This window comes from Labeo rohita, chromosome 2 (genome assembly GCF_022985175.1).
Source record: "Labeo rohita strain BAU-BD-2019 chromosome 2, IGBB_LRoh.1.0, whole genome shotgun sequence".
In the NCBI taxonomy this organism is placed as follows: domain Eukaryota; kingdom Metazoa; phylum Chordata; class Actinopteri; order Cypriniformes; family Cyprinidae; genus Labeo; species Labeo rohita.
Genome location: NC_066870.1, coordinates 9,749,363 through 9,770,402, shown reverse-complemented (window position 1 = coordinate 9,770,402; position 21,040 = coordinate 9,749,363). Strand labels below are relative to the sequence as shown.

At 36.1% G+C, this 21,040-nt stretch overlaps 1 protein-coding gene across 1 annotated transcript; it reads left to right on the top strand.

Annotated features, from left to right (window-relative positions):
- The first annotated feature begins 1,996 nt into the window (after nucleotides 1-1,996).
- phb2a (prohibitin 2a) lies at nucleotides 1,997-16,811 on the top strand. The gene is made up of 10 exons (XM_051125449.1): nucleotides 1,997-2,143; nucleotides 2,846-2,975; nucleotides 3,375-3,459; nucleotides 6,773-6,852; nucleotides 7,004-7,188; nucleotides 8,178-8,307; nucleotides 13,596-13,699; nucleotides 14,319-14,396; nucleotides 15,828-15,904; nucleotides 16,262-16,811. The coding sequence occupies exons 1-10, from the start codon at nucleotides 2,123-2,125 to the stop codon at nucleotides 16,278-16,280; spliced, it is 909 nt and encodes a 302-aa protein (XP_050981406.1). The 5' UTR covers nucleotides 1,997-2,122; the 3' UTR covers nucleotides 16,281-16,811.
- Nucleotides 16,812-21,040: the final 4,229 nt, after the last annotated feature.

Here is a 21,040-nt window from a genome sequence, read left to right as displayed (position 1 = left end):
TACAAGCAGTGTTGCTTTTCCAAATATTGTTGCTTTTGATTCAGCTGTAGGCCACAGATAATTACAGCCATGTGTTCATTCAGTACTAAAGCACAACTGAGAGTGTATAAAACCATTCAATAAACAAGGTGCTAATAACTAACATTTTAACATGTTCTGTTCTCCTAACAAAAATACACAGACAAAGTAGCATAAGCCCACAGTAGTTCTTCTTTCTTTCTGAAAGAGACATAATGTAGAACTGTTGAGTGGATAATTCAATGACTCAGTCATAAACACAGTCACTTGTCACTACCTTCTACTAAATCTATGTAACACACAGAAAGAGACCCTGAAAAATCTCCACCACTAATGCACAAACCGAAAGTCTGTTTAGAGCACAAAAACTGTGAAAGTCCCAGTGCTGAACAAATTGGAGCTTGGAACTAATGTGCATTGTACAACTGATCTGTCTAAATAATTACTTTCGCTGGAGTAACTTCATGTAATCAAGTTGATATATAGTTATAGTTTTATATTTAAATGATATCATGAGGCACATTTATTGTGACCTGAGAAAACACTATTAACACTTCTGAAACTATAACATCGCACTGACATGATGTCATTTTAAATGCCAGCTGATCTTATTGGCTCTTCTTTTTATTTGACTCACTTGACCTGAGGTTGCAGGCCAACACTTGGCTGCATTGAAGTGAATGCCAATGAATGAATGCCTGAGCCCAGGAGATGCCAGATGGGCTGATGTCAAACTAGTCAAAGGTCACACAATGACAGCGCAGTGAGCATCACATGGGTGTTCAGAGTGTTATTGTCACAGTGTTAAATTCATACATCCACCATCTGCCACTGTGACAAGCAGGGATAAAAAGTGACAGATTTAGTATAGGATTTGGAGCAGAAAAGTCAATCATGGCAGGTATCTCTGACACATAGAAATAAATACACTGTGTGTGGTACATGATGTGGGAAACCTATTAACCAGACTTACTTGTGTAAAAGATTTTGAAATAAAATGACATTTTTTAAGTATTTTGAGTGATAAAGAAAGCCATCTTAATAGGAATGATTAGGAATAGGTCTATGACAAACTGAGAAAAATTAGGATGGTTTAGAAGCAGACAGTTTTGCTTCATAATGCATTACACTTATTTCTGACTCTATGTTTGATGGAATTGATTTTCATGAACTGTGGATTAAGATTAAAAAATCTTGTTTGCTTCAGTGTTCCAACACTTTCAAGCAATTAAAGTTTACTCAGCCATGATGGTATGTACAAAGTCTGTGATCTCTGCAGTTTTTTTCTGGGTAGGCTGCCTAGAATAGATAAACAAGTTTGGCATGTGAAGGGGCCAATATGTCACACATACCCTACAAAAACAAGCTACTGCAACTGTAAAATTTGTACAAATCAAGGTGAATTTTACAAAGCCTGTCAAGGAGAATTTCACCCCCAAAAAAAGAAATTATAATTTTTTTTAACAATATGAAAAATAAGAAATTATCATTTGTAGTAATAATATCAAGCCATTATAGAAGTCATTTCAAGCTTGTCCTACAGTATTTTTTCAAACTTGCACCACACATTAATCTCCCTTTTCCAACACACCCAGGTCAAGTTTTGCAGTCTCTACTAATGAGCTGATGAGTTGAATCATGGTTGTTAGATAAGGGAGTTTTGCAAAATGTGTAGTGCTAAGGAGCCTCTACGACATATTTGAAAACCCATGATTTAATGAGTTGGGTTAGGTTTAGGGTTGGAGATGTTTTCATAAGATTCACCATCATATAGGCCTGTCTGTAATTCAGGTAGCCTATGTGAAAGCCTGACTCTATGTAAACAAGAGTTCTCTACTGCCACCTCCTGACACATTCATGCAAAGTGGCATGTAATTAAAGTTAAATACAACTACACAACAGAAAGCTTCTCCATAGGACTATAATGAAATTTTAAAAAAAAAAAAATGTTTGCGGTTTAATCACGTTCATCGCGTTCATTTCACTGTTTCGCTATAGCTTCGAGAGAAGACTACAACTCCCATGGTGAAAGGGGGTAAACCAGGGCTTGCAGCATCACGTGTTCGGACTGTCACAGGTGACGTACAGCAGAGAGCAGGACAGCATGGCGAGTAAAGATCCCGGAGTAAGTTAGTTAATATTTTAAAATCTAAAGAAAGTATTAGAAATGTGTAGAAATGTTTTGTTTGCGGATAATAACTGCATTTCAAATAACTGCCGTCTGTTCGTTTGCATTTAATTGTATGTGTTTATTTACATTTTAAAGAAAGCTATGCTAGTTGTGTGCTAGCCTTGCAAGATTCAGTTATGTCACTATGATGCAACCTTGTATAACTTTATCTGTGATATTCTTTGAAATATGTTTGTTATGCTATAGCTTACTCACAAAATCACAATTTGTGTTAGTGATGTGAAGTTATAACAGTGTTTTAATGTTGCCCCTCATCTGTCATAGACAAGGTCATTTTGGCACACTTGAATTGATTGATTTATTCACAGGAGTCTTACTCTTCAGCAAGTTACTGACATCTTGCACAAAAATCACTAATGACATTTCTGAGCCCTTACAGAAATTGATCTATTGTTATATATTTTTATAGTCTAGACAAAAATCTGACTTGAGATCAGATTTAAAGTGTGTATGTACAGAGTACCCACTGCTATGTCATTGTTAGTCTTTTTAAACACAATGCCCATGTATTAGTAGGAGGATCAAGCATGTAGAATATGAGATATGCTGTCTAGATATCAGACAACATCATTCATGTAATTTTAATTACTGTTTTAATATGGACTCAAAAAGTCTGACTTTACGTGTCCGTCTCAGGGTTTTTTGCAGCAGCTGAGGCAGATTGCCAGCAGGATGGGGTCTGGCCCGCGAGGGGCTGGACTGGGTGTGAAGCTGCTCATTGGAGCCGGTGCTCTTGCCTACGGGGTCAAAGAAGCCACATACACAGGTAAAATACATGCTACAAAAAAATACAAAAATAAAGAAAGATTATCTAGTTAGGATGGACTGTTTTAAGTAAAATAATAAATAAATAAAAATTAAATAATAATTTAACGTTCACCCCAAAACAAAAATTCTGTTAGTTTACTCCAGCGGTTTTCAGTCCTGGTCCTGGGGGTCCTATGCTCTGCACATTTTGCATGTCTCCCTTATTTAACACACCTGGTTGAGATCATCAGCTCATTAGTTCAGTTCAATAGATCTCTCTCCTAATGAATTGATGATTTCAATCAGATGTGTTAAATGTATCAAAAACGTACACATTTCTTACTTTTGTTGAATACAAATGTAAAAAATTCATGATTTATTGGAAGTTTAATAACTAATTGTTTTGCTTTGTGTGTAGTGGAGGGTGGCCAGAGAGCCATTATCTTCAGCAGAATTGGAGGGATGCAGATGGACACTGTGCTTGCAGAAGGATTACACTTTAGGTACGTTAACCGCAGCCCTTTTCATTAGAGCCATGAGCTTTTATTATTATAGTAGAAGTAGTAGTACACTCAAAAAAATGTGAAAAATTATGAAATATTATTATAATACAGGATACCTTTTTTTCTATTTGAATAGTTTTTCAAATGTGATTTATTCCTGTCATGACAAAGCTAATTTTTTAACAGCCATTACTCTTCAGTGTCACATGATCCACAAAAAGCATCGCGATAATCCACATAAATTCAGAGCCATTCCTTTAAATGTGCTTTTTTATAAAGCTGGGCAGAATAAATCTATTAAGCATTCTGCCTAAACTTCTCACTTTATGCTTTACAAAAGAAAGAAAATAATACAGGGGTAGAACAACAGGAGAGTGAGCAAAGGAAGCCAAAAGTTACATTTTGCAGTAACTTATTACTTTAAAGGTGACATATCATGAAAATCTGTCTTTTATCTTTTATCGTGTTTAAGTGCTGTAATCGGGTCCCCAGTGCATCTGCCAAACCAGAAAACGTGAAAAAGTACATTTTTAAAATATTATTATAGTATTACCACCTCTTACTCTGCACCGTCATTTTGTTTTTGCAAGCGACCACAGTGTACCGGTTCTAACACCATGGCAAAACTTTGAGCAAAGGATGCTAGCTGTTCTGTCGTTGGCTGCACAGACAAGCACAGAACACTATTTAAAGTCCCAGCCTCAGAGGAGACGAGAGCAGTGGATTTATTGATTTATTTACTGTATGTCATGCTGCTGCCACACAGATCTAAAATAAACATGCGGTTTCTTTCCCAGCTTTTTACCTTCACAGACATAACCGACTGTTTTTGTAACTCCGGTGTGTTTTTACAGTTTTTCTCAATCACTTTGGCACATTTTTCAAAACATAGTCTTCATAGATTCAAACTCCTCACCTTTCGGTGAGAACTCACCTTTTTTGAGATCAAAATAGATCACCTACGAGATTTGTGTACATCCATTTTTTTTTTTTTTGAGAAAGTGCTTTATCTGACAAACTGATGTCAAAAATAGACCTGTGCATTAGGCTAAGTGATACAGAATAAATTCAGAGTAACACAATTAGCAACAGCAATGAGTCTGTGTTGGCTGAATATATTTAGCAGCTTCTACAGTTAGAGAAAAAAACTTAAAACACTCTTTTTGACATGTCCTTTTTAAGGCAGTGTTTAAAAATGTCGTTTTTAAATTAAATCTAAAAATATTTAATGCATTATTATTTAATTGTACTGGCTATACTGCTTAAGTACAGTACTAAAATGTGTTATAAAAGTCATTTTATAATAAATTCAAAATCAAGATGTGAAAACTAGGGAGTGAAAATGCCAACTGAGCTAATGAGTCATCCTCTGCTGCTATTTACTGGATATAATGGTAATTTCATGTGACTGTCTTCTTAAAAGTCTTTATTTTCCACTAGGATTTTTGGATCTTTTCATATCATCTCCATGAATGAAAAGTGAACCTTTAAAGTGAATTTACATCACAACTGGATAGTTAAAAATAATAAAATTGTTAAAATATTGTATAAGTGTTTAAAATTTTTTGTCTTTCTCACCTTTTTGACCCATGATGACTTTGCATCTATGAGTCTTAATATTCTCGAAACCGTAAGATGTTGCTGGAACATCAGAACTCTACTACATGTCTGCAAAATGTAGTAACTCACCCAAAAATTTTATTCTTGCTTCAGAACCTAGTTAGTGTGTCAGTAGTCTCAGCCTCAGATGTCACGCCCACGTTGGCTAAATGTCTGACGCATATGGCACACTTATCTGGAAACACATCAGGAGTTTCGAAGTCATCGTCGAATTGGTTAAATTATACAGGATTTTCCTGTATGTCTCATTCTTTAACGTTCCGCCTGGAAACAAAGACGCCGTGACACCAAACTCCCTCATCGAACTGTGATACTGAGCTCTTATCAGTATTAACTAAACTTTGGATTTTCAAAAGTATGTGAAATATTTAAATTTCACAGCATAGAATCTTTAAAATACGTCCAAGAGGTACACTGGTCTGTTATTGTGGCGACATTTCATGATGCGCCACAAAACGAAATGTGATTGGTTGCTTTACCTGTCAGTCAAATGGTCTCTTGGGCGGGTCTTGGCCATTCAAAGTGGACAAAGTTTCCAGACCTTCAGCCGTCAGTCTGAAGGTCTGGCTACGTGAGACTATTGTGTCAATGACTTGGCCAATGCCACCAAAATAAAAAGTATTTTTGTCATCATATGTCCCACAATGATCAATGTTTACAGATTTTTCACCATGGAAATACTTGTTTTATGCAAATTTCGTTTAGTTATATGCACTTTACTTTCATATTTGTTGTATGCAAGTTTTTCTACTTTTTGTTGACAGACTGTTTTCTATACCGTACAAGAATGTCAATTTTGTGTGTATCACACTGAGCATTTTAGATATAGATTTCAACAGTATTGGTAAAAGCCAGTACTGTAGCACACAAAAAGAACTTTTTTATTTATATGGTACATTTATTTTTGTATAAATGTGTGTATTCGCCATTTTTTTTGTTCATTTTTACACACTCTGTTGTCTTCCTCTAACACCACCACCACCACATATTCTTGCATATCGTCCTATTTCTCTTCCACAACAAGCAACTGTAAATGTGCAGTTTACATTTAACACATTTCTAAAGGTAAATGTACTGTACAAATATGAATGTACATATACAGTACTTCTGTAGCTGCGGCTTAGGGTTGTAACGTTCCTCCTTCAATTACAGTAGTGATTGTGCTGGGAAAACACTTTACATATGTGCTTCCAAACTTGGTTGATTGACAAAATTGTGATTCCTGTTTTATTACAATGGCAACTATGGTTGAAAAGGGGCAAAACATTTCTGGAAAGTTTCCAAAAATCCCCCTTGCTACCTTAATGGCAAGCAAAATGTAAGAAAACCATATATCAGATGTTTTGTTTAATGGTTTAAAATGGTTTAACACACATGATTTCAGTGCGATAGATATGTTAATCAAAATCAGACATGTTTTTTCAGCGGAGTATCTGAGCTGTAAAGGCACAATCCTATTCTGGAAAAGGAGGTGAGGAGCAGCAGCTCATTTGCATTTAAAGAGGCATTCTCGAAAACAGTGTGTGCCTGCTTCCACTCAAAATAGGCATTTTCAAAATTATATAATAAATGATCTGTGGGGTATTTTGAGCTGAAACTTAACAGACACATTCTGGGGACACCCAAGATTTTTCGTACATCTTGTAAAAAGGGGCATAATAAGTCTCCTTTAATAAGTCTGTTTTATATTTAGGATACCGTGGTTCCAGTACCCCATCATCTATGATATTCGAGCAAGGCCCAGGAAGATTTCATCCCTAACTGGAAGCAAAGGTGACCTTGAACCAGATTCTCATAAATGCAATAAATGTTAAACATTTGCGCGAAGTCCTGAAAGATGTTGCTTGGCAACGTCCCCTGTCTCTCACTGTTGCCTTACTCAATAACCAACACATTAAGGTTGTGCCACTTCTGTCCATCACAGATCTTCAGATGGTAAACATAGCTCTTCGTGTGCTGTCTCGGCCTGTTGCCTCCCAATTGCCAATCATGTACCAGCAGCTGGGGAAAGACTATGATGAACGTGTGCTTCCTTCTATCGTCAATGAGGTGCTTAAGAGCGTGGTGGCCAAGTTCAATGCCTCCCAACTGATCACACAGAGAGCCCAGGTATAGTATGACGACTGAAGGCTGTGTTTCAACAAGTCAACAGGGTTTCAACCATGTTTGGCACTTTCAGCAAAGAATGTATTTTGTTTGTTTTGAATGGAAGAAAGTCATACACAGGTTTGGAATGACATTCTCATAGAAGACATAACATTTTTTTAAAGTGAGAGATAGAGGGGGAGTGGCTTTATTGCATCAGATATGTCACTTTGCAAAACCCGCTTAAAACCAACCCACCAGCTTGAGCCCGACAAAAAAATGTTTGGTCGAACTAAACATAAACTTGCCTGGGTAAAAACTGAAACTGGCTTTATGCAGCAGGCTTCAGGTATTTATCCTAATGTAGGTTATATTGTAACTTCTTGTAAGTTTCATTCTTAACCCATACATTCACCTTCTGCCCCTGACCCTTGACCTTAGCAGCTTCTCAGGTCTGATCCTGGTGTAAGACAGAAATGATTAATCAGCGGAGGCTAAGAAGCTCTGCCTTTATTTAGTTACAGAGCTATTTAGGAAAGCGGGCTGTTATTTCTCACGCTCTCATCTGATACAAGAGCTGAGACACACTAGATTAAATATTTCATATTAAATTATCTGCTTGTTTGGTCAAGTCTAGAAATTAAGACGTGACCAAAATGTATTACAGTTTTATAACACATTTTTTCTACACTGGGATCCAATGAATCTGGGATTCTATTGAAGCACATGATGCTCTTTGTAACATTATCTTATCAACATGAGTTTGAGTTGGGGAAGAGTTCATGTCAGCTTAAATGTTACTGCCAGTAAAGCAGAAAGACATGTTAATTACCTAGTATACTCGTATACTGAAAAACTTAGTATTAAATAAGAACAATTCTAAATATAAGCTCTTTCACTTTTGGACCTTATTGCATGTATCTGCATGTCTGTTGATGGTTTATATAAGGTGATCAGTTACTGAGAAAATTACAATAGCTGTTATTTATGTGTTGTTTTATTTTGGTGTTCAGGTGTCACTACTAATAAGGCGAGATCTAATTGAGAGAGCTAAAGACTTCAACATCATCCTGGATGACGTGGCCATCACAGAGCTCAGCTTCAGCAAAGAGTACACTGCTGCTGTGGAGGCCAAACAAGTTGGTTAGTAGTACCGAAATAAATAATCATTGCACCCTTTTATGCACTTAAAACATTTTAAATAAAGATAATTGATTTACCAAGTTCAAGATTCAGCATGATTCCCATAAAACTATATATTCTGCAAGCTTTTTTAAAATTAAAACATTTTTCATAATTCACAATGTATATATACAATGCAACAGCAAAAACTGTGAAGAAAAAATAAATGTTACATTTGTTAAAGAGCATTTTCTATTCATATATAACTACAAGTCAAGCTTCAGTACCGAACAGGACCACACAGAGATCCCAACAAATCACTATACCAGTTGCCTTAACTTGACTGTATATAGATATATAAGGATCCATTCAGAATTATTAAACAGAGCAAAACACAAATTTAAAAAGGTAAACAAAAACATTTTGAATTTGTCAAATGTGTCCATTTGAAGGCGGCTCGACATTTTTGTTTGAACATTAATAATAAGACTCCTGTGTCTGGTATTGTACGATTTCTGTATGTCACTGTAATCATCTTTACCTCCATTACAGTTGTCATCCATTAAATTGCCCATCAAGGGGCGCTACTCCACAGAATGAATGTGACTTGGCGATGGTTTAGGCTACATTTCCAGAGGCAGAACAAACAGTCTAGAACAGTGATAACATGGGGGGGTTGTCTACGTAAACACAAAACAGTGAAAGAGAACAGTGTTTGTCTGAAAATATAAATCTTTTGTAACAATGTGAAAGTTTACTGTCAATTTAGATCAGTTTAAATGCGTATTTAAGTAGGGATGTACAATATTATCAAAACTATATCAATATTGGCTTAAAATATAAACATCGACATCGGCCCTATATGAAAATCTATGTCTTGATGATAAGATGAATAGCTCCCGTGCTCAGGGTATGCTAGCGATCAGATCATGTCAGCAGTGTGGTCATTCTTGAAGCAAACTTTTGCCTGAGGGGTGATTAGATCAAAGACTATCCACCTGTTTCCGAGGGACTGTACTGTAAAAAAGAACGTGGGTACAACTTCCGGTGAGGTGGCAGTAGTAGTATTAGCGGGAGGCTAAAGTGATCATTGTTTACCTTGTAAAGTTGCAAACCTTTATGAGAGATGTTGTTACAGTGCTCAGGGACGGCATGTGCTGTTCGAAGCTGTGCTCCCACATCGTAAGCAAGATTGGATCGCTAAATCTTGAATGACTGTTAACTAGTGATGTGACATTTAAACTGAGGCATCAGAGCTTGTGTTAAGGGGTGTGCCAGATGAAGCCTGGCTTCGATTCGAGGCTTGTGTTGTTAACGTAGAAATCATGAAACGAGTAACAAACAGAGCCTCACTTTCTCTCCAGTCCTGAGCCTGATTCACTTTGTGTGTCGGTTCGAACCCCCAGATCATATTCATCTATGTTTTCAAATACCTAGTCATACAAGTAATATGAAAAATAAGTACATTTTTTCAGGAAATTTAAATATTTGCCATATGCATTTCATGTGTACATTATTTTTATTTTTCAAACATCATAGATATTTGTACTAGCACTTAATGCCACAGTTTAATGGGTAAATTAATTTATCAGAGACAGAAATTCAATAAACAAACACACACACTGTTAGACTTATATTTGTGCACATTCATAGGAGTCGATGTGTGGTGAATGTTTCGTCCGACTGAGTTTCTTTCACAGGCTTTTGGCTGCTTTATTTTTTTACCACCAGATCGTGCTGTTTTCGACACACTCTAGGTTCTGAATATTTTCCTGAAACAGTCAGACGAAAATGTCAGTGGTTCACGAGGCTTCATTTGCCCAACACTACTGTCAACTGTTAAATTAATGAGTGTCACGTCCTGCTTGTTTACTACAAACCGAAAGACACTCCCACTTTTGACGCAAGGCCTCACCGGGCATAGGAAACTTGTGGATAGAAAACCCAAAATAGTTTGTATAGTTTTGAATGGGTAAAAATGCAATGCTCAGGGGTCGGACTCGTATCCCCTGGCTACTGTAAAATGTTGAATGTGAGTGATTCAGTACAAAAATAAATAAATACATGAATAAAAGCTCAGGGGTTTGGCCGCTCTATGGCAGGAAGCCCCGCAAGTAAAAGTTCTCTTTTACATGTTGTTTGAACATTAATGTGTGTTGGCAGTGTATGTACAAATCTACCCTATAATGATAAAAATCCATGCAGTGATTTTTAATTCATCTGTAAAAATAATATTGATTGAGGTGTTGTGTTGCTGGATGTAATAATGAACATAGTGGTCGTCATTTACTCCTGACACCTGAGCCGCTGAAGATACAGTGGATTACGTTTGTTTGTGAAGGGAATGTGCCTCCCAATCTACATATATCCGTCTATGTTCGTGCAAATCATTCATGATCGAGCTTCACTTACAGCAAAAGTGAGTGTAAGGGTTTTTTTAATGAATCTTTGCGATCACTTTTCCTAATAATGTGCTAGTTAGCAAGTTTAGCTAAACGCACTAAATGGGGCTAAAGTAAACAATCTCTCCGAGCAGCTCATCACTCCATAGAGAGAAGAGAGGGGCGGGGTGAGCAGAGCTCATTTGCATTTAAAACAGCCTCGACCAGAATGAGATGATTTTTGCAGAGCTTTTTTTGGCAAGGTAAAAAGGGTGTCGTTTTACACAACCATTGAGAATTTTTAACAAAAGTATATTATAGACTTTTCATTAAGACCCTAAAGAATCATATCAACTTGTGGAAAATATGCATCCGATGACCCCTTTAAGGTTTCTGAATAAATAAAGCAGTAACTGGTGTCATAAAACCGTGTGTATGTTTTAATTTAAATGATTAGTTCACTTCCAGAACAAAAATCTACAAATAACGTACTCACCCCATTGTCATCCAAGATGTTCTTGCCTTTCTTTCTTCAGTCGTAAAGAAATATTTTTTTGAAGAAAACATTTCAGGAATTATGTCCATATAGTGAACTTCAATGGTGCCCGCGAGTTTGAACGTCCAAAATGCAGTTTAAATGCAGCTTCAAAGGGCTCTTAAACAATCCTAACCCAAAAATAAGGGTTGTATCTAGCGAAACGATCGGTTGTTTTCTAAAAAAAATAAATAAAAATGTATATACTTTTTAACATCAAATGCTCATCTTTTTTTAGCTCTGCCATGCGCATGCATACTCTGTGTGATCCGGGTCAATACAGTTAGGGTAGGTCGAAAAACTCCCATCTCATTTTCTCCTCCAACTTAAAAATCGTCCTCCATTGCGGTTTTTGTAAAGAGCGTTTGATCTTCTTTGCATGTTTACTTTGTCAACACTACGTCGGTACTTCTGCAGTGATGTAGGAAGATTTTGAAGTTGGAGGACAAAATGAGATGGGAGTTTTTAGACCTACCCTGTATTGACCCCGATTACACAGAGTACGCATGCGCAAGGCAGAGCTGAACTAGCATTTGAGTTTACAAAATATATATTTTTATTTTTTTTTAGAAAATGACAGATTGTTTGCTAGATAAGACCCTTATTCCTCGGCTGGGGTTGTTTAGAACCCTTTGAATCTGCATTTAAACCGCATTTTGGATGTTCAAACTCGCAGACACCATTTAAGTCCATTATATGGAGATAATTCCTGAAATGTTTTCCTCAAAAAACATAATTTCTTTACGACTGAAGAAAGAAAGGCATGAACATCTTGGATGACAACAGGGTGAGTACACTGTCAATTTTTGTTCTGGAAGTGAACTAATCCTTTAAAGGTCAGAAGATATAGCTTACATGAATAAAGTCACAAACATGATGCTTGTGTGTCACAAATTAATGACTTGTGTGTATATAAACAGATTTATTTTATTTTTTTTATTTTTAAAAATATTATGAGCTTTGAAAGATTTTTCTGAATTTTGACAACCCTTTTGCTGCAGTCCATCTACAAATGTTATATCTTTAAGTAAAATGTTAAGGTTACCACTGCATCTGTATGAAAATGGAGCAATTGATTTATAGTTGAGATATATATATATATATATGTATATATATATATGTATATGTATGAAGAGTTCAGATGCAAAACCAGCTAAATCCATCTGACGTCTTTCTTTAAAAAATACATTTTTATCAGGCTCAGATATATAGGTTTCTATGTAAGTACCGGTAGTTCTGATTGGGCTGAGGCTGGTATTTTTGCAAGTTTGAAGAAAAAGTATTTGATGGACTATAATATGTGTCGAGAACATTCACTCAGTATCATTATCTCATTTTTGACCGAGGTGGCTTTTAGCTGGTTTTGCATCTGAACTCTTCATATATATATGTTATTTATTTATTTATTATTTTTTTTGTTTAATTCTAACAAATAAGTTTTTTTTTTTTTTTTTTTAAAGGAACCAAAATATGATAAAAACAATAAAAATAATTTGTTTTAATCTTTGCACAGGAAGGCTTTGTGTTGTTTCCAAAAGGAAATATGTCTGCATAGACTATTGGCTAAAATGAGTTATGTCGGCCAAAATTTGAAAAATAAAAGCATATCTGCTACCTGCAAAAATCCAATATTGTGCATCCCTATATTTAAGTAAAAAACTGACTCCAAACTTTTGAATAGTAGTGTATAATGGTGAAAAAATCGTTGATATTGAAAGTAGTAAATAATATCAAGGTCTATTTTTCAAATTTAAGTAATTTGCTACTTTATATTATTTTATTTATATTATTATATTTTATTATATTATTTTTATTTTATTCTGATTTCACTTTGTGAAATTTGTCTATGTGAGAGTTGCAGCTGTAGGAAAAACAGGAAAATGTATTATTTTGACACTGGTTATCACCTATTAAAAATTAAAAGAAAAAAATATTAGCTCATGGTATGGACTGAAATGTCTTGCAAGTATCCTTAAAACAGGCATAGGCAGCATCAGTGCTGGAGTGCTGAGTTTAGCTCCAACCCTGAAAAAAAAAAAACAACAACTGTCTGTAGCCCTTAAAATTCTGAAGACCTTGATTAGCTTGTTCAGGTGTGCTTGGAGCTAAAGGGTTGGAGCTAAACTCTGCACAACAGCAGCACTCCAGGACCGAATTTAAAAGCATTAAGAGTATTTTGCAGAATGATTTTGCTTATCTTAATGTTCTCCACTAGAGGGCACTCTGGTCATTCTATAACTTTATTTCATCAGTATTCCCTGTCGACCAAACAACAGTATACAACTTGCACACAACTGTTTGAATAAGTACTGAAATGTCATGTTAAAAAAGGAGAATATCTGTGTGTGAGACCTTTTTCTTTTAAATAACCTATCTCTCTTGTTGACATGTAGCCCATCAGGAGGCCCAAAGAGCTCAGTTCTATGTAGAGAAGGCCAAACAGGACCAGAAACAGAAGATTATACAGGCTGAGGGTGAAGCTGAGGCTGCTAAAATGGTATGTTGCTGCTGCTTTTTCCATTCCACTTCAGCACACATATTGACAATCATTGAAACAATGTCTGTTTTATTCAAACTATAAGGAGTTTCCGTGGTTACTCTTGAATGTCCCAAATGCACTATTTTCAGCTACAAGCACCTCATTTCATATAATTATTATTCCCTGTTATTATGTTCTAGATCTGTGAGTGGTAAATTACTGTAATTATCAGATATAATTAATGAATACTGCTTCTGTGCCAATTAAGCCACAGTCAGTTGTTGCAGTCATACATCTAGGCTATTTTGAACTGTTGCCCCCTCATTCTCAACAAGCTATCAGCAACCAAAACACGTTTGAAAGCATTTGTTCTCTTTTTTTGGTTTGTGCACTGACATTTCTCAGTTGTTCTGTGTTGTGTGGGGTTTTTTTTGGTTTGTTTTTATATCATGTTTCAGCATTTGCACTGTCGGTGTCTTCAGAAATGACTTTGCAGTTGGATCCTTTCCTGCTGATATGATGCAATTCTGTTTCTAAAACAGGCTGCAGGTCAATGGCTGTCTGCTGACGGTAAACAAAGGCTCAACCAAGGGTACAGAGTAATTTGCCTTTGTTTTTTTGTATTTGTGCACTCCAGTTGGGTCAAGCTGTTACGAAGAACCCTGGCTACCTAAAACTCAGACGTATCAGAGCAGCCCAAAATATTGCCAAAACGGTAAGAAAAATTTCAAGCAAGTCATTGATTGACTCATGTTAACAGATGTTGATGCACTACCATTTATAATATTTGTTATAAGCATGAAGTTTTAAAAGTATCAAAATTAGGAATTTTATTCCACAAGAATGCATTAAATTTATCAAAATGAGAGTAAAGACATTCATAATGTAATATAATAGTTTCCACAAAATTATTTGTTAATAGTATGTCCTTAATAGTAAGAAATGTTTCAAGCACCAAATCAGTGTATTATAATGATTTCTAAAGCATTATGTGACACTGAAGACTGGAGTAATGGTTGCTGAAAATTCAGCTTTTCCATCACATATTCACGTAGAAAACAGTTGTTTGAAATTGCAATAATATTTCATAATAGTACTATTATTGTATTAGATGTAGCCAAATAAATGTAGCCTTGGTGCGCATAAGAGACTCCTGTCATTTCTGTAGCTTACAAATAGCTTAAATGACTTATGATTTATTATTGCACAGTGGACACTGCGTTCTGTCTACTTAACATTGTAAGTGGAAAAATAGACAATGTTTTATTCCTATAACAATGTTATCCTATCCTATGTAATCCTATAATTATGCTATGTTTTCGTTTACGTAATGCATCTAGTTGGAAGATTCATTTCCTTGAGAATAAATTTACAAATGTCTTGTCTTTTGAAAATCAAATAAAATTTTTTATATATATATATATATATGTGTATATTTAGAAGTTCAAAATTGGGGCACCATACCCGTCCATTATATGGAGAAAAACGCAGAAATGTTTTCCTCACAAAACATAATTTCTTTACGACTGAAGAAAGAAAGAAATGAACATCTTGGATGACAAGGGAGTGAGTACATTACATGTGAATCTTTGTTTTGGAAGTGGACTTCTTCTTTAAAACGCAGATTGTTTAAGATGAAGATGTGCAAAAATTCTGCTGTGGCTTCAACGATAATGTGTTCTCTGCAAAAATTGAGCAAAAATACATAATATTGTGTTTAAAATATAAAACAATGTCAAACTTTTTATTTACTTAACTGCTGTATAAAATCACATTTTAGCTTGTGATAGATCAGGACAAAATCAGCACTTGTGCCCATTGCCCCGTGTGATATGTGATGTATATAAATATAAAACAACAACTCATACAGAAGCATTTTTGCCCCAACATCTTGAATTATATAGCATAATTGCATTTATGGAGTTGTTGCCATGCATCATATTTGTCAGCAGTCAACTGTATGAAATATAAGATGGTCTGGGGGTGGGGCCAGCACGTTAACTGCGCTAAAATATTTTAATCACGTTATTTTGTTTCATAACTAATTAAGTTAACGTGGTAAACTGACAGCCTTATATATAATCTGTAGTATGTAATAGTATGGTATTTTTCAAAGTCTTTCTTTCTGTTCTTATCTTATCACCAGGTGGCGGCTTCTCAGAACAAGCTGTATCTAAATGCAGACAGCCTTGTTTTGAATCTCCAGGACAGCTCCTTTGACAAGTAAGATCCTAACCAATGATCGTCACATAATTCTAAGCATTACATGTCCTCTCATCAGTCAACCTTGATCTTCGAAACTAACTGAAACATTCCCAGCTGTAGTTAAAAAGAGGAAAATCTTCTCATTAAACGTGTTGTTCTCTGATCTGAGAGCAGGGCAACTTGACCTAACAGAGTCTACTACTATTCTTACTTTTTTTTTTTTTATATTCTCTTAAATGTAAATACTGAATGGACTAAACACATGTGCGTGTTCTATTACTTAGTCTTAAAGTATTCTTTTTTGTGTTTATATTAATGCCCATATGTTCGCATGGTTCCCTCAGCAGTAATCTTTGCATTTTTCTTCTCTGTCAGCCTGTCACTGGGGAAATGAGGAGCATCATCCATGAAGAACATATGCATTCCGTATGTAAGCAGTGTTTGCTGAGCCACTATATTTATGCCCCTTTCCTAAACGTGACTGTGAGCTGAGCCTCTCTCAAAGTGCAGTTCTGCTGGGGCTCAGATAAGACATGGGTCAGACAGCCTTACAGATTCACATATATCTGTTTATACACAGTGATTCAGTCATTCAGGCCTATTTTCATGGCACATTCAGCTCAAAAATTTGAGTTTTGGTATCAGATAGCTTTAAATACTAATGGTGATCACAAAGTATACATGAAACAATAAATGGTCACTTGTTCATTTATTCCTAAATGTCACTATGAAGACACACAAATAAGATTTTGACCAGGACTAATAGCTAAAAATTTGCTGATTGGTTGTTTACCCATTGTTTTTCTTTGTTTGTTTTTCCTCCGCAGTCATTTAATTTTCTGTATACATTTCCACTTTATGAAGTGTTTGTTGACAGATACTAAAGTACTTGCAGAAATTTTGAATAAATAATGTGTTTTCAAGACTCTCTGTGGGTGATATTTGTTTGGAAATGCTGAATCAGAATCGTCATTCACATGCAGCATGTTAGCCCTGTGCTAAAACTGACCATCTGTCCAGATGTCCAAAATTATATATATATATAACCCCTCCTGAAGAGGGGTATATATATATGAAAGGTTAAATTAGGGTTATATAAAATATATATATATATATATATATATATATATATATATATATATATATATATATATATATATATATATATATATATATATAAAACCTAATTTAATCTTTTTTTCAGTATTATAATACTTTTGTTCCCCACTTTATAGTTTTTTTGTTTTGTTTTTTTTTTTTTGTTTTTTTTTAAAATTGGGATTTTTGGTGCTGTAATACTGAGCAATGTTTAAAGAGAAACCTATAAATAGGATTCTGAGTAATAGACAACAAACGGTAAACAGACATTGATTTCAGTGAAGAGGATGTTTAGTCAGTGGGTGGCGCCACATACAAAGCCACCATTTCCTTGTTGAAAATGTCCTTTATGTTGAATTCTAGATAAAGATGAGTCCTAATGTAGAGAAAGAGATGTGTCAAGGGACTTGCTTGTGTGCATGTCTCTGCGGTACACAGCACAGACCCACGGATTTACTGAACGCTTGAGAGCATGTTTCAACGTGATCCTCAGAAATAGGGTCTCTTGTGACTATTAAAATCTCACTGGATTAGAGCGAGCGCTCTTCAGGAGGGGTTTGAGGGGGCTTAATGCTTTATCCCATTGGTAATATTCATGTGGAGGAGGAGAGTATGGAGAGGGTGGAGCCAGTGAAATACTGCATAAGGCCACACCCCTTTTTTTTTTACCTCAGCCTGTAGAATTCAGTGGTATTTTTTTGAATGCAGGAACCTTTGAGTGAGAGGCTGTATTTTGTCTTATACGTTGCCTATGGCATCTGTGTTAATGGAATATATTCACTCTAGTGGGGTTATTCTTTTAACCTCATTTGTGTGGTTATGCCTAAACTGGTTCCGGTTTGATCTGCTGAACATGCTGCGGTGAACGCTTTAATATGCAAATTTGAGCAGAGGAGATGTCTGTCACATAACCACCCCCACCCTCCCTTTCCTCAATCCTCTCTTGCCCCTCCCCTCCCCTCCCTGGCCATGCATAAACAACAGCAGATTACTACTCAGCTGGTCCATCTCCATGGAAACGCTGACCTCATGCTAGGACGAGAGATCTGGGCCAGTCGCCATGGCGATTCGCCAGGACAGTAGACTTGGTCTCTCTTACCTATAGCATGATGCACCTAATAGCAGCTTTGCTGCTATTTCTGGAGGTCAACAGCAACGTTCTCAGATCATGCTGCTTTTTCCCACCATGCACTGTAGTGCTGCAGATAATTATTTGCTGTGCTGCAGCTCAAGAACCATGTTAGCGCTTGCTAACTGTGCGCTCATGCTAGATGTGTGACCTACATCCCACTTCAAAGTCGTGATGCTCTGCAGTTTGTCTGCGGTGTCCTTGCCTCAGAATCTGATCTACAGAAATGCACACTGAAGTATTTGCTTAGTCATTTGCACTGTAGAAACGTTTCACATTTTATACGTATAAAAATCATACTAAAAAAAAACCCCTGCAGCACCTCACATGGTGAAAAGCAGTTGAATATGTTCATAATACAACTGAGCATGGCCAGCCTAAGGAAATCAAATGTTTAGTGCACTGAATCCACCCTCTTAGTTAAGTTTAATAACAAGCAATGAAGATTGAAGAATTGTAGGAAACAATATATGGCATCTTATTGTAAAACAACAAAAAGTGCAGTTCAGTTTTTTTTTTTTTTTTTTTTTACAGGATATTTTAATGTAAAACCAACCGGTATAGGTGGCTTTCATCAACCACAGTTTACCTGAAGGTGAGTTAAGTAATGCTTGATGATACAGAAGCTACAGGTCTTTCATTTCCAGGTTGCATTCGCTCCCCTGGAGATGAATTGATGAATTGGTGCCATCCGTAGTCAGAGAAGGCCTCCACATTAATTTACTGAGTGGATTTAATTAACCTGTTTCTTTTTTGTGGTACCCTCATTATGGTGTCAAAAGGGATTTGGAAAGCTTGCCCTAGTTTGGTTAATATTGCTCCTTTTTTGTCTTCCTTTTTCCTCCATTTGCCATCGTTTAGGTCACACTCGAGGTAAACTTATGCAGGGATCCAGCCTGGCTTTGGTGTTCGTAGGTGCCTGAATTATCTGTGCACCCTTTCCACAGACATTATTTAACCCCTATTTAAAAGTGTAAACCCCCTATTTAAAAGTGTGCTCTAATTGCAAATCCATAGACTCTCTGAAACGCAAGTTGAGAAATAGGTGTACTGTTTTTTTTTATGCTTCCTGCTACCTAAGGAAACACTTGTGTCTTTGTTTCTAAAAGAACAGGAATGCTAAGTGGAATATTGGAAGCATGTTAACCTTAGACTCTGGTTCACAAGTAGGTACAATATTTGAATCGTGCCTTTTTTGTGTGAGGAGCGATGATTCTCACATCATGGAGAGAGGTGTTATGCAATGAGCGTACGCTGTATAGTTCATGTAAGTTTTTAAAGGACAGGAGCAATTAAGGCTAATTTTGGACTGAATACTTTAGTCTGTGATTTATATTTAGTTTGTTATATGACTAGTTTCTACTCATGAACAAGATTAAACACTCAAAAAAAAGATACTTTCTTGACCTCTGTGGTGTCATGAAGAATCTTTAATATCCATGGAACTGTGCAAAAGGATCTTTATTCAAGTGTTTTCAATATCACACTAAGAAAAAATGTTCTTTTAAGAGCTGTTCACCAAAAGGTTTTTTTCTGGAACCCAAAATAGTTCTTTATGGCATCATAACAGCAACACTAACAAAAACCCTATTTTATTGTAATTGTTAGAATGGTCACGGATGAGCGAGCTCCATGTAAAACTGATCATGCAGACCAAACTGTAAGTCGTAGAGACTTGGAGGGATGGTAGTGCTCACATTGCCTACAGTGTGACCAAGGCTTGCCCCAATCGCCCTGACTGGAACACTACAGCAAACAAAAGTACAAAATCGCTCATAACACTTAAACCATCAGTCACAGGCTCAAGTGTCTTATGTTGTTGGACTCCTTGGATGGCAGACAAAACAAGCCTCAGATTCGATTGTGAGCCTAGTGAAATTTTGGGTATTCCACATTTTTTGAAAAACATACTTTTGCGAACTAGTCCTAGGTTTTTCACCTGATCAGAACCAAACCAGTGAAGAAATATTCTCTGGAGAGTGAATATCAGTAATTATTACAAAAAAAAAAAAAAAAAAAACCTAAAAACTTTCAACTTCAGACTCACTGTCGCAAAGGGGTGTCAAAACTTTTGAAAGGGGTTAGGGCCACTTTTAGTAAAATGCCTATAATTTCTAAACGGAATGAGATATCTCCGCCAAACTCAGAACACTTATGTTAGAGCTCAGTCTGTGGTCACAGGGAAAAAATTGCAGAGCTTGGCCACTTGTTGACGCTATAAGAGGGGAAAAAACATAAAAATGGCTATACCTATGCAACCATTTGTCCTATTAACATGAAAATCAGAGAGCATGATCTTGGTCCGAAGTGCCAACAAGGACATTTACGTATCTCAAAAAACATGGTATCTCACAGCCAAAGTTTGAGCACCTGTTATACAAGGTTAACGGAGGCCGATCGAACCGTAACTTGGTGGGCCTGTTTGACTCAAAGCACCAAAGTTCTGAGAGAAATTTGAAAGAAATCAGCCAATGGGGGGCCAATATCACATTTTTCAAGTGCGTAAACAATTGTACATCACACATCATCATTATACGATAGAACTCCAGACAACTTCTCCTTTAGAACCACCACTGTAAATCAAATTGTTAAATGACTGAGATGATGTTAAAAATGTACTTTTGCGAACTAGTCCTAGATTTTTCTACTGCAGTACAATTCTCTGGACTCTCTAGGCCAATAATTATCCAAAAAAATATTGAAATTTACCCTTTGGGAAGCTATATCGGGGTCATTTAGAGAAGCCTGCCCAAATTTCCCTGAAATTCTATAAAGCCTAAAAGAGAAGCTCAAAACTTCACAAAACCTGCTGAGCACATGTGACAGGTAATTCTAAACAAGCATGCAAACTTTTAAGGAGGATCGGACCACAGCTGGCGCTGTGACAGTCATAAACATTAAAAAATATGTTTCTATGGTAAATTACC

Coding starts and splice junctions, on each gene's coding strand:
- phb2a (XM_051125449.1), top strand. CDS start 2,123: ATGGCGAGTAAAGATCCCGGA. Junction 2,144..2,845: donor TGGCGAGTAAAGATCCCGGA/GTAAGTTAGTTA, acceptor TGTCCGTCTCAG/GGTTTTTTGCAGCAGCTGAG. Junction 14,397..15,827: donor CCCAAAATATTGCCAAAACG/GTAAGAAAAATT, acceptor TCTTATCACCAG/GTGGCGGCTTCTCAGAACAA.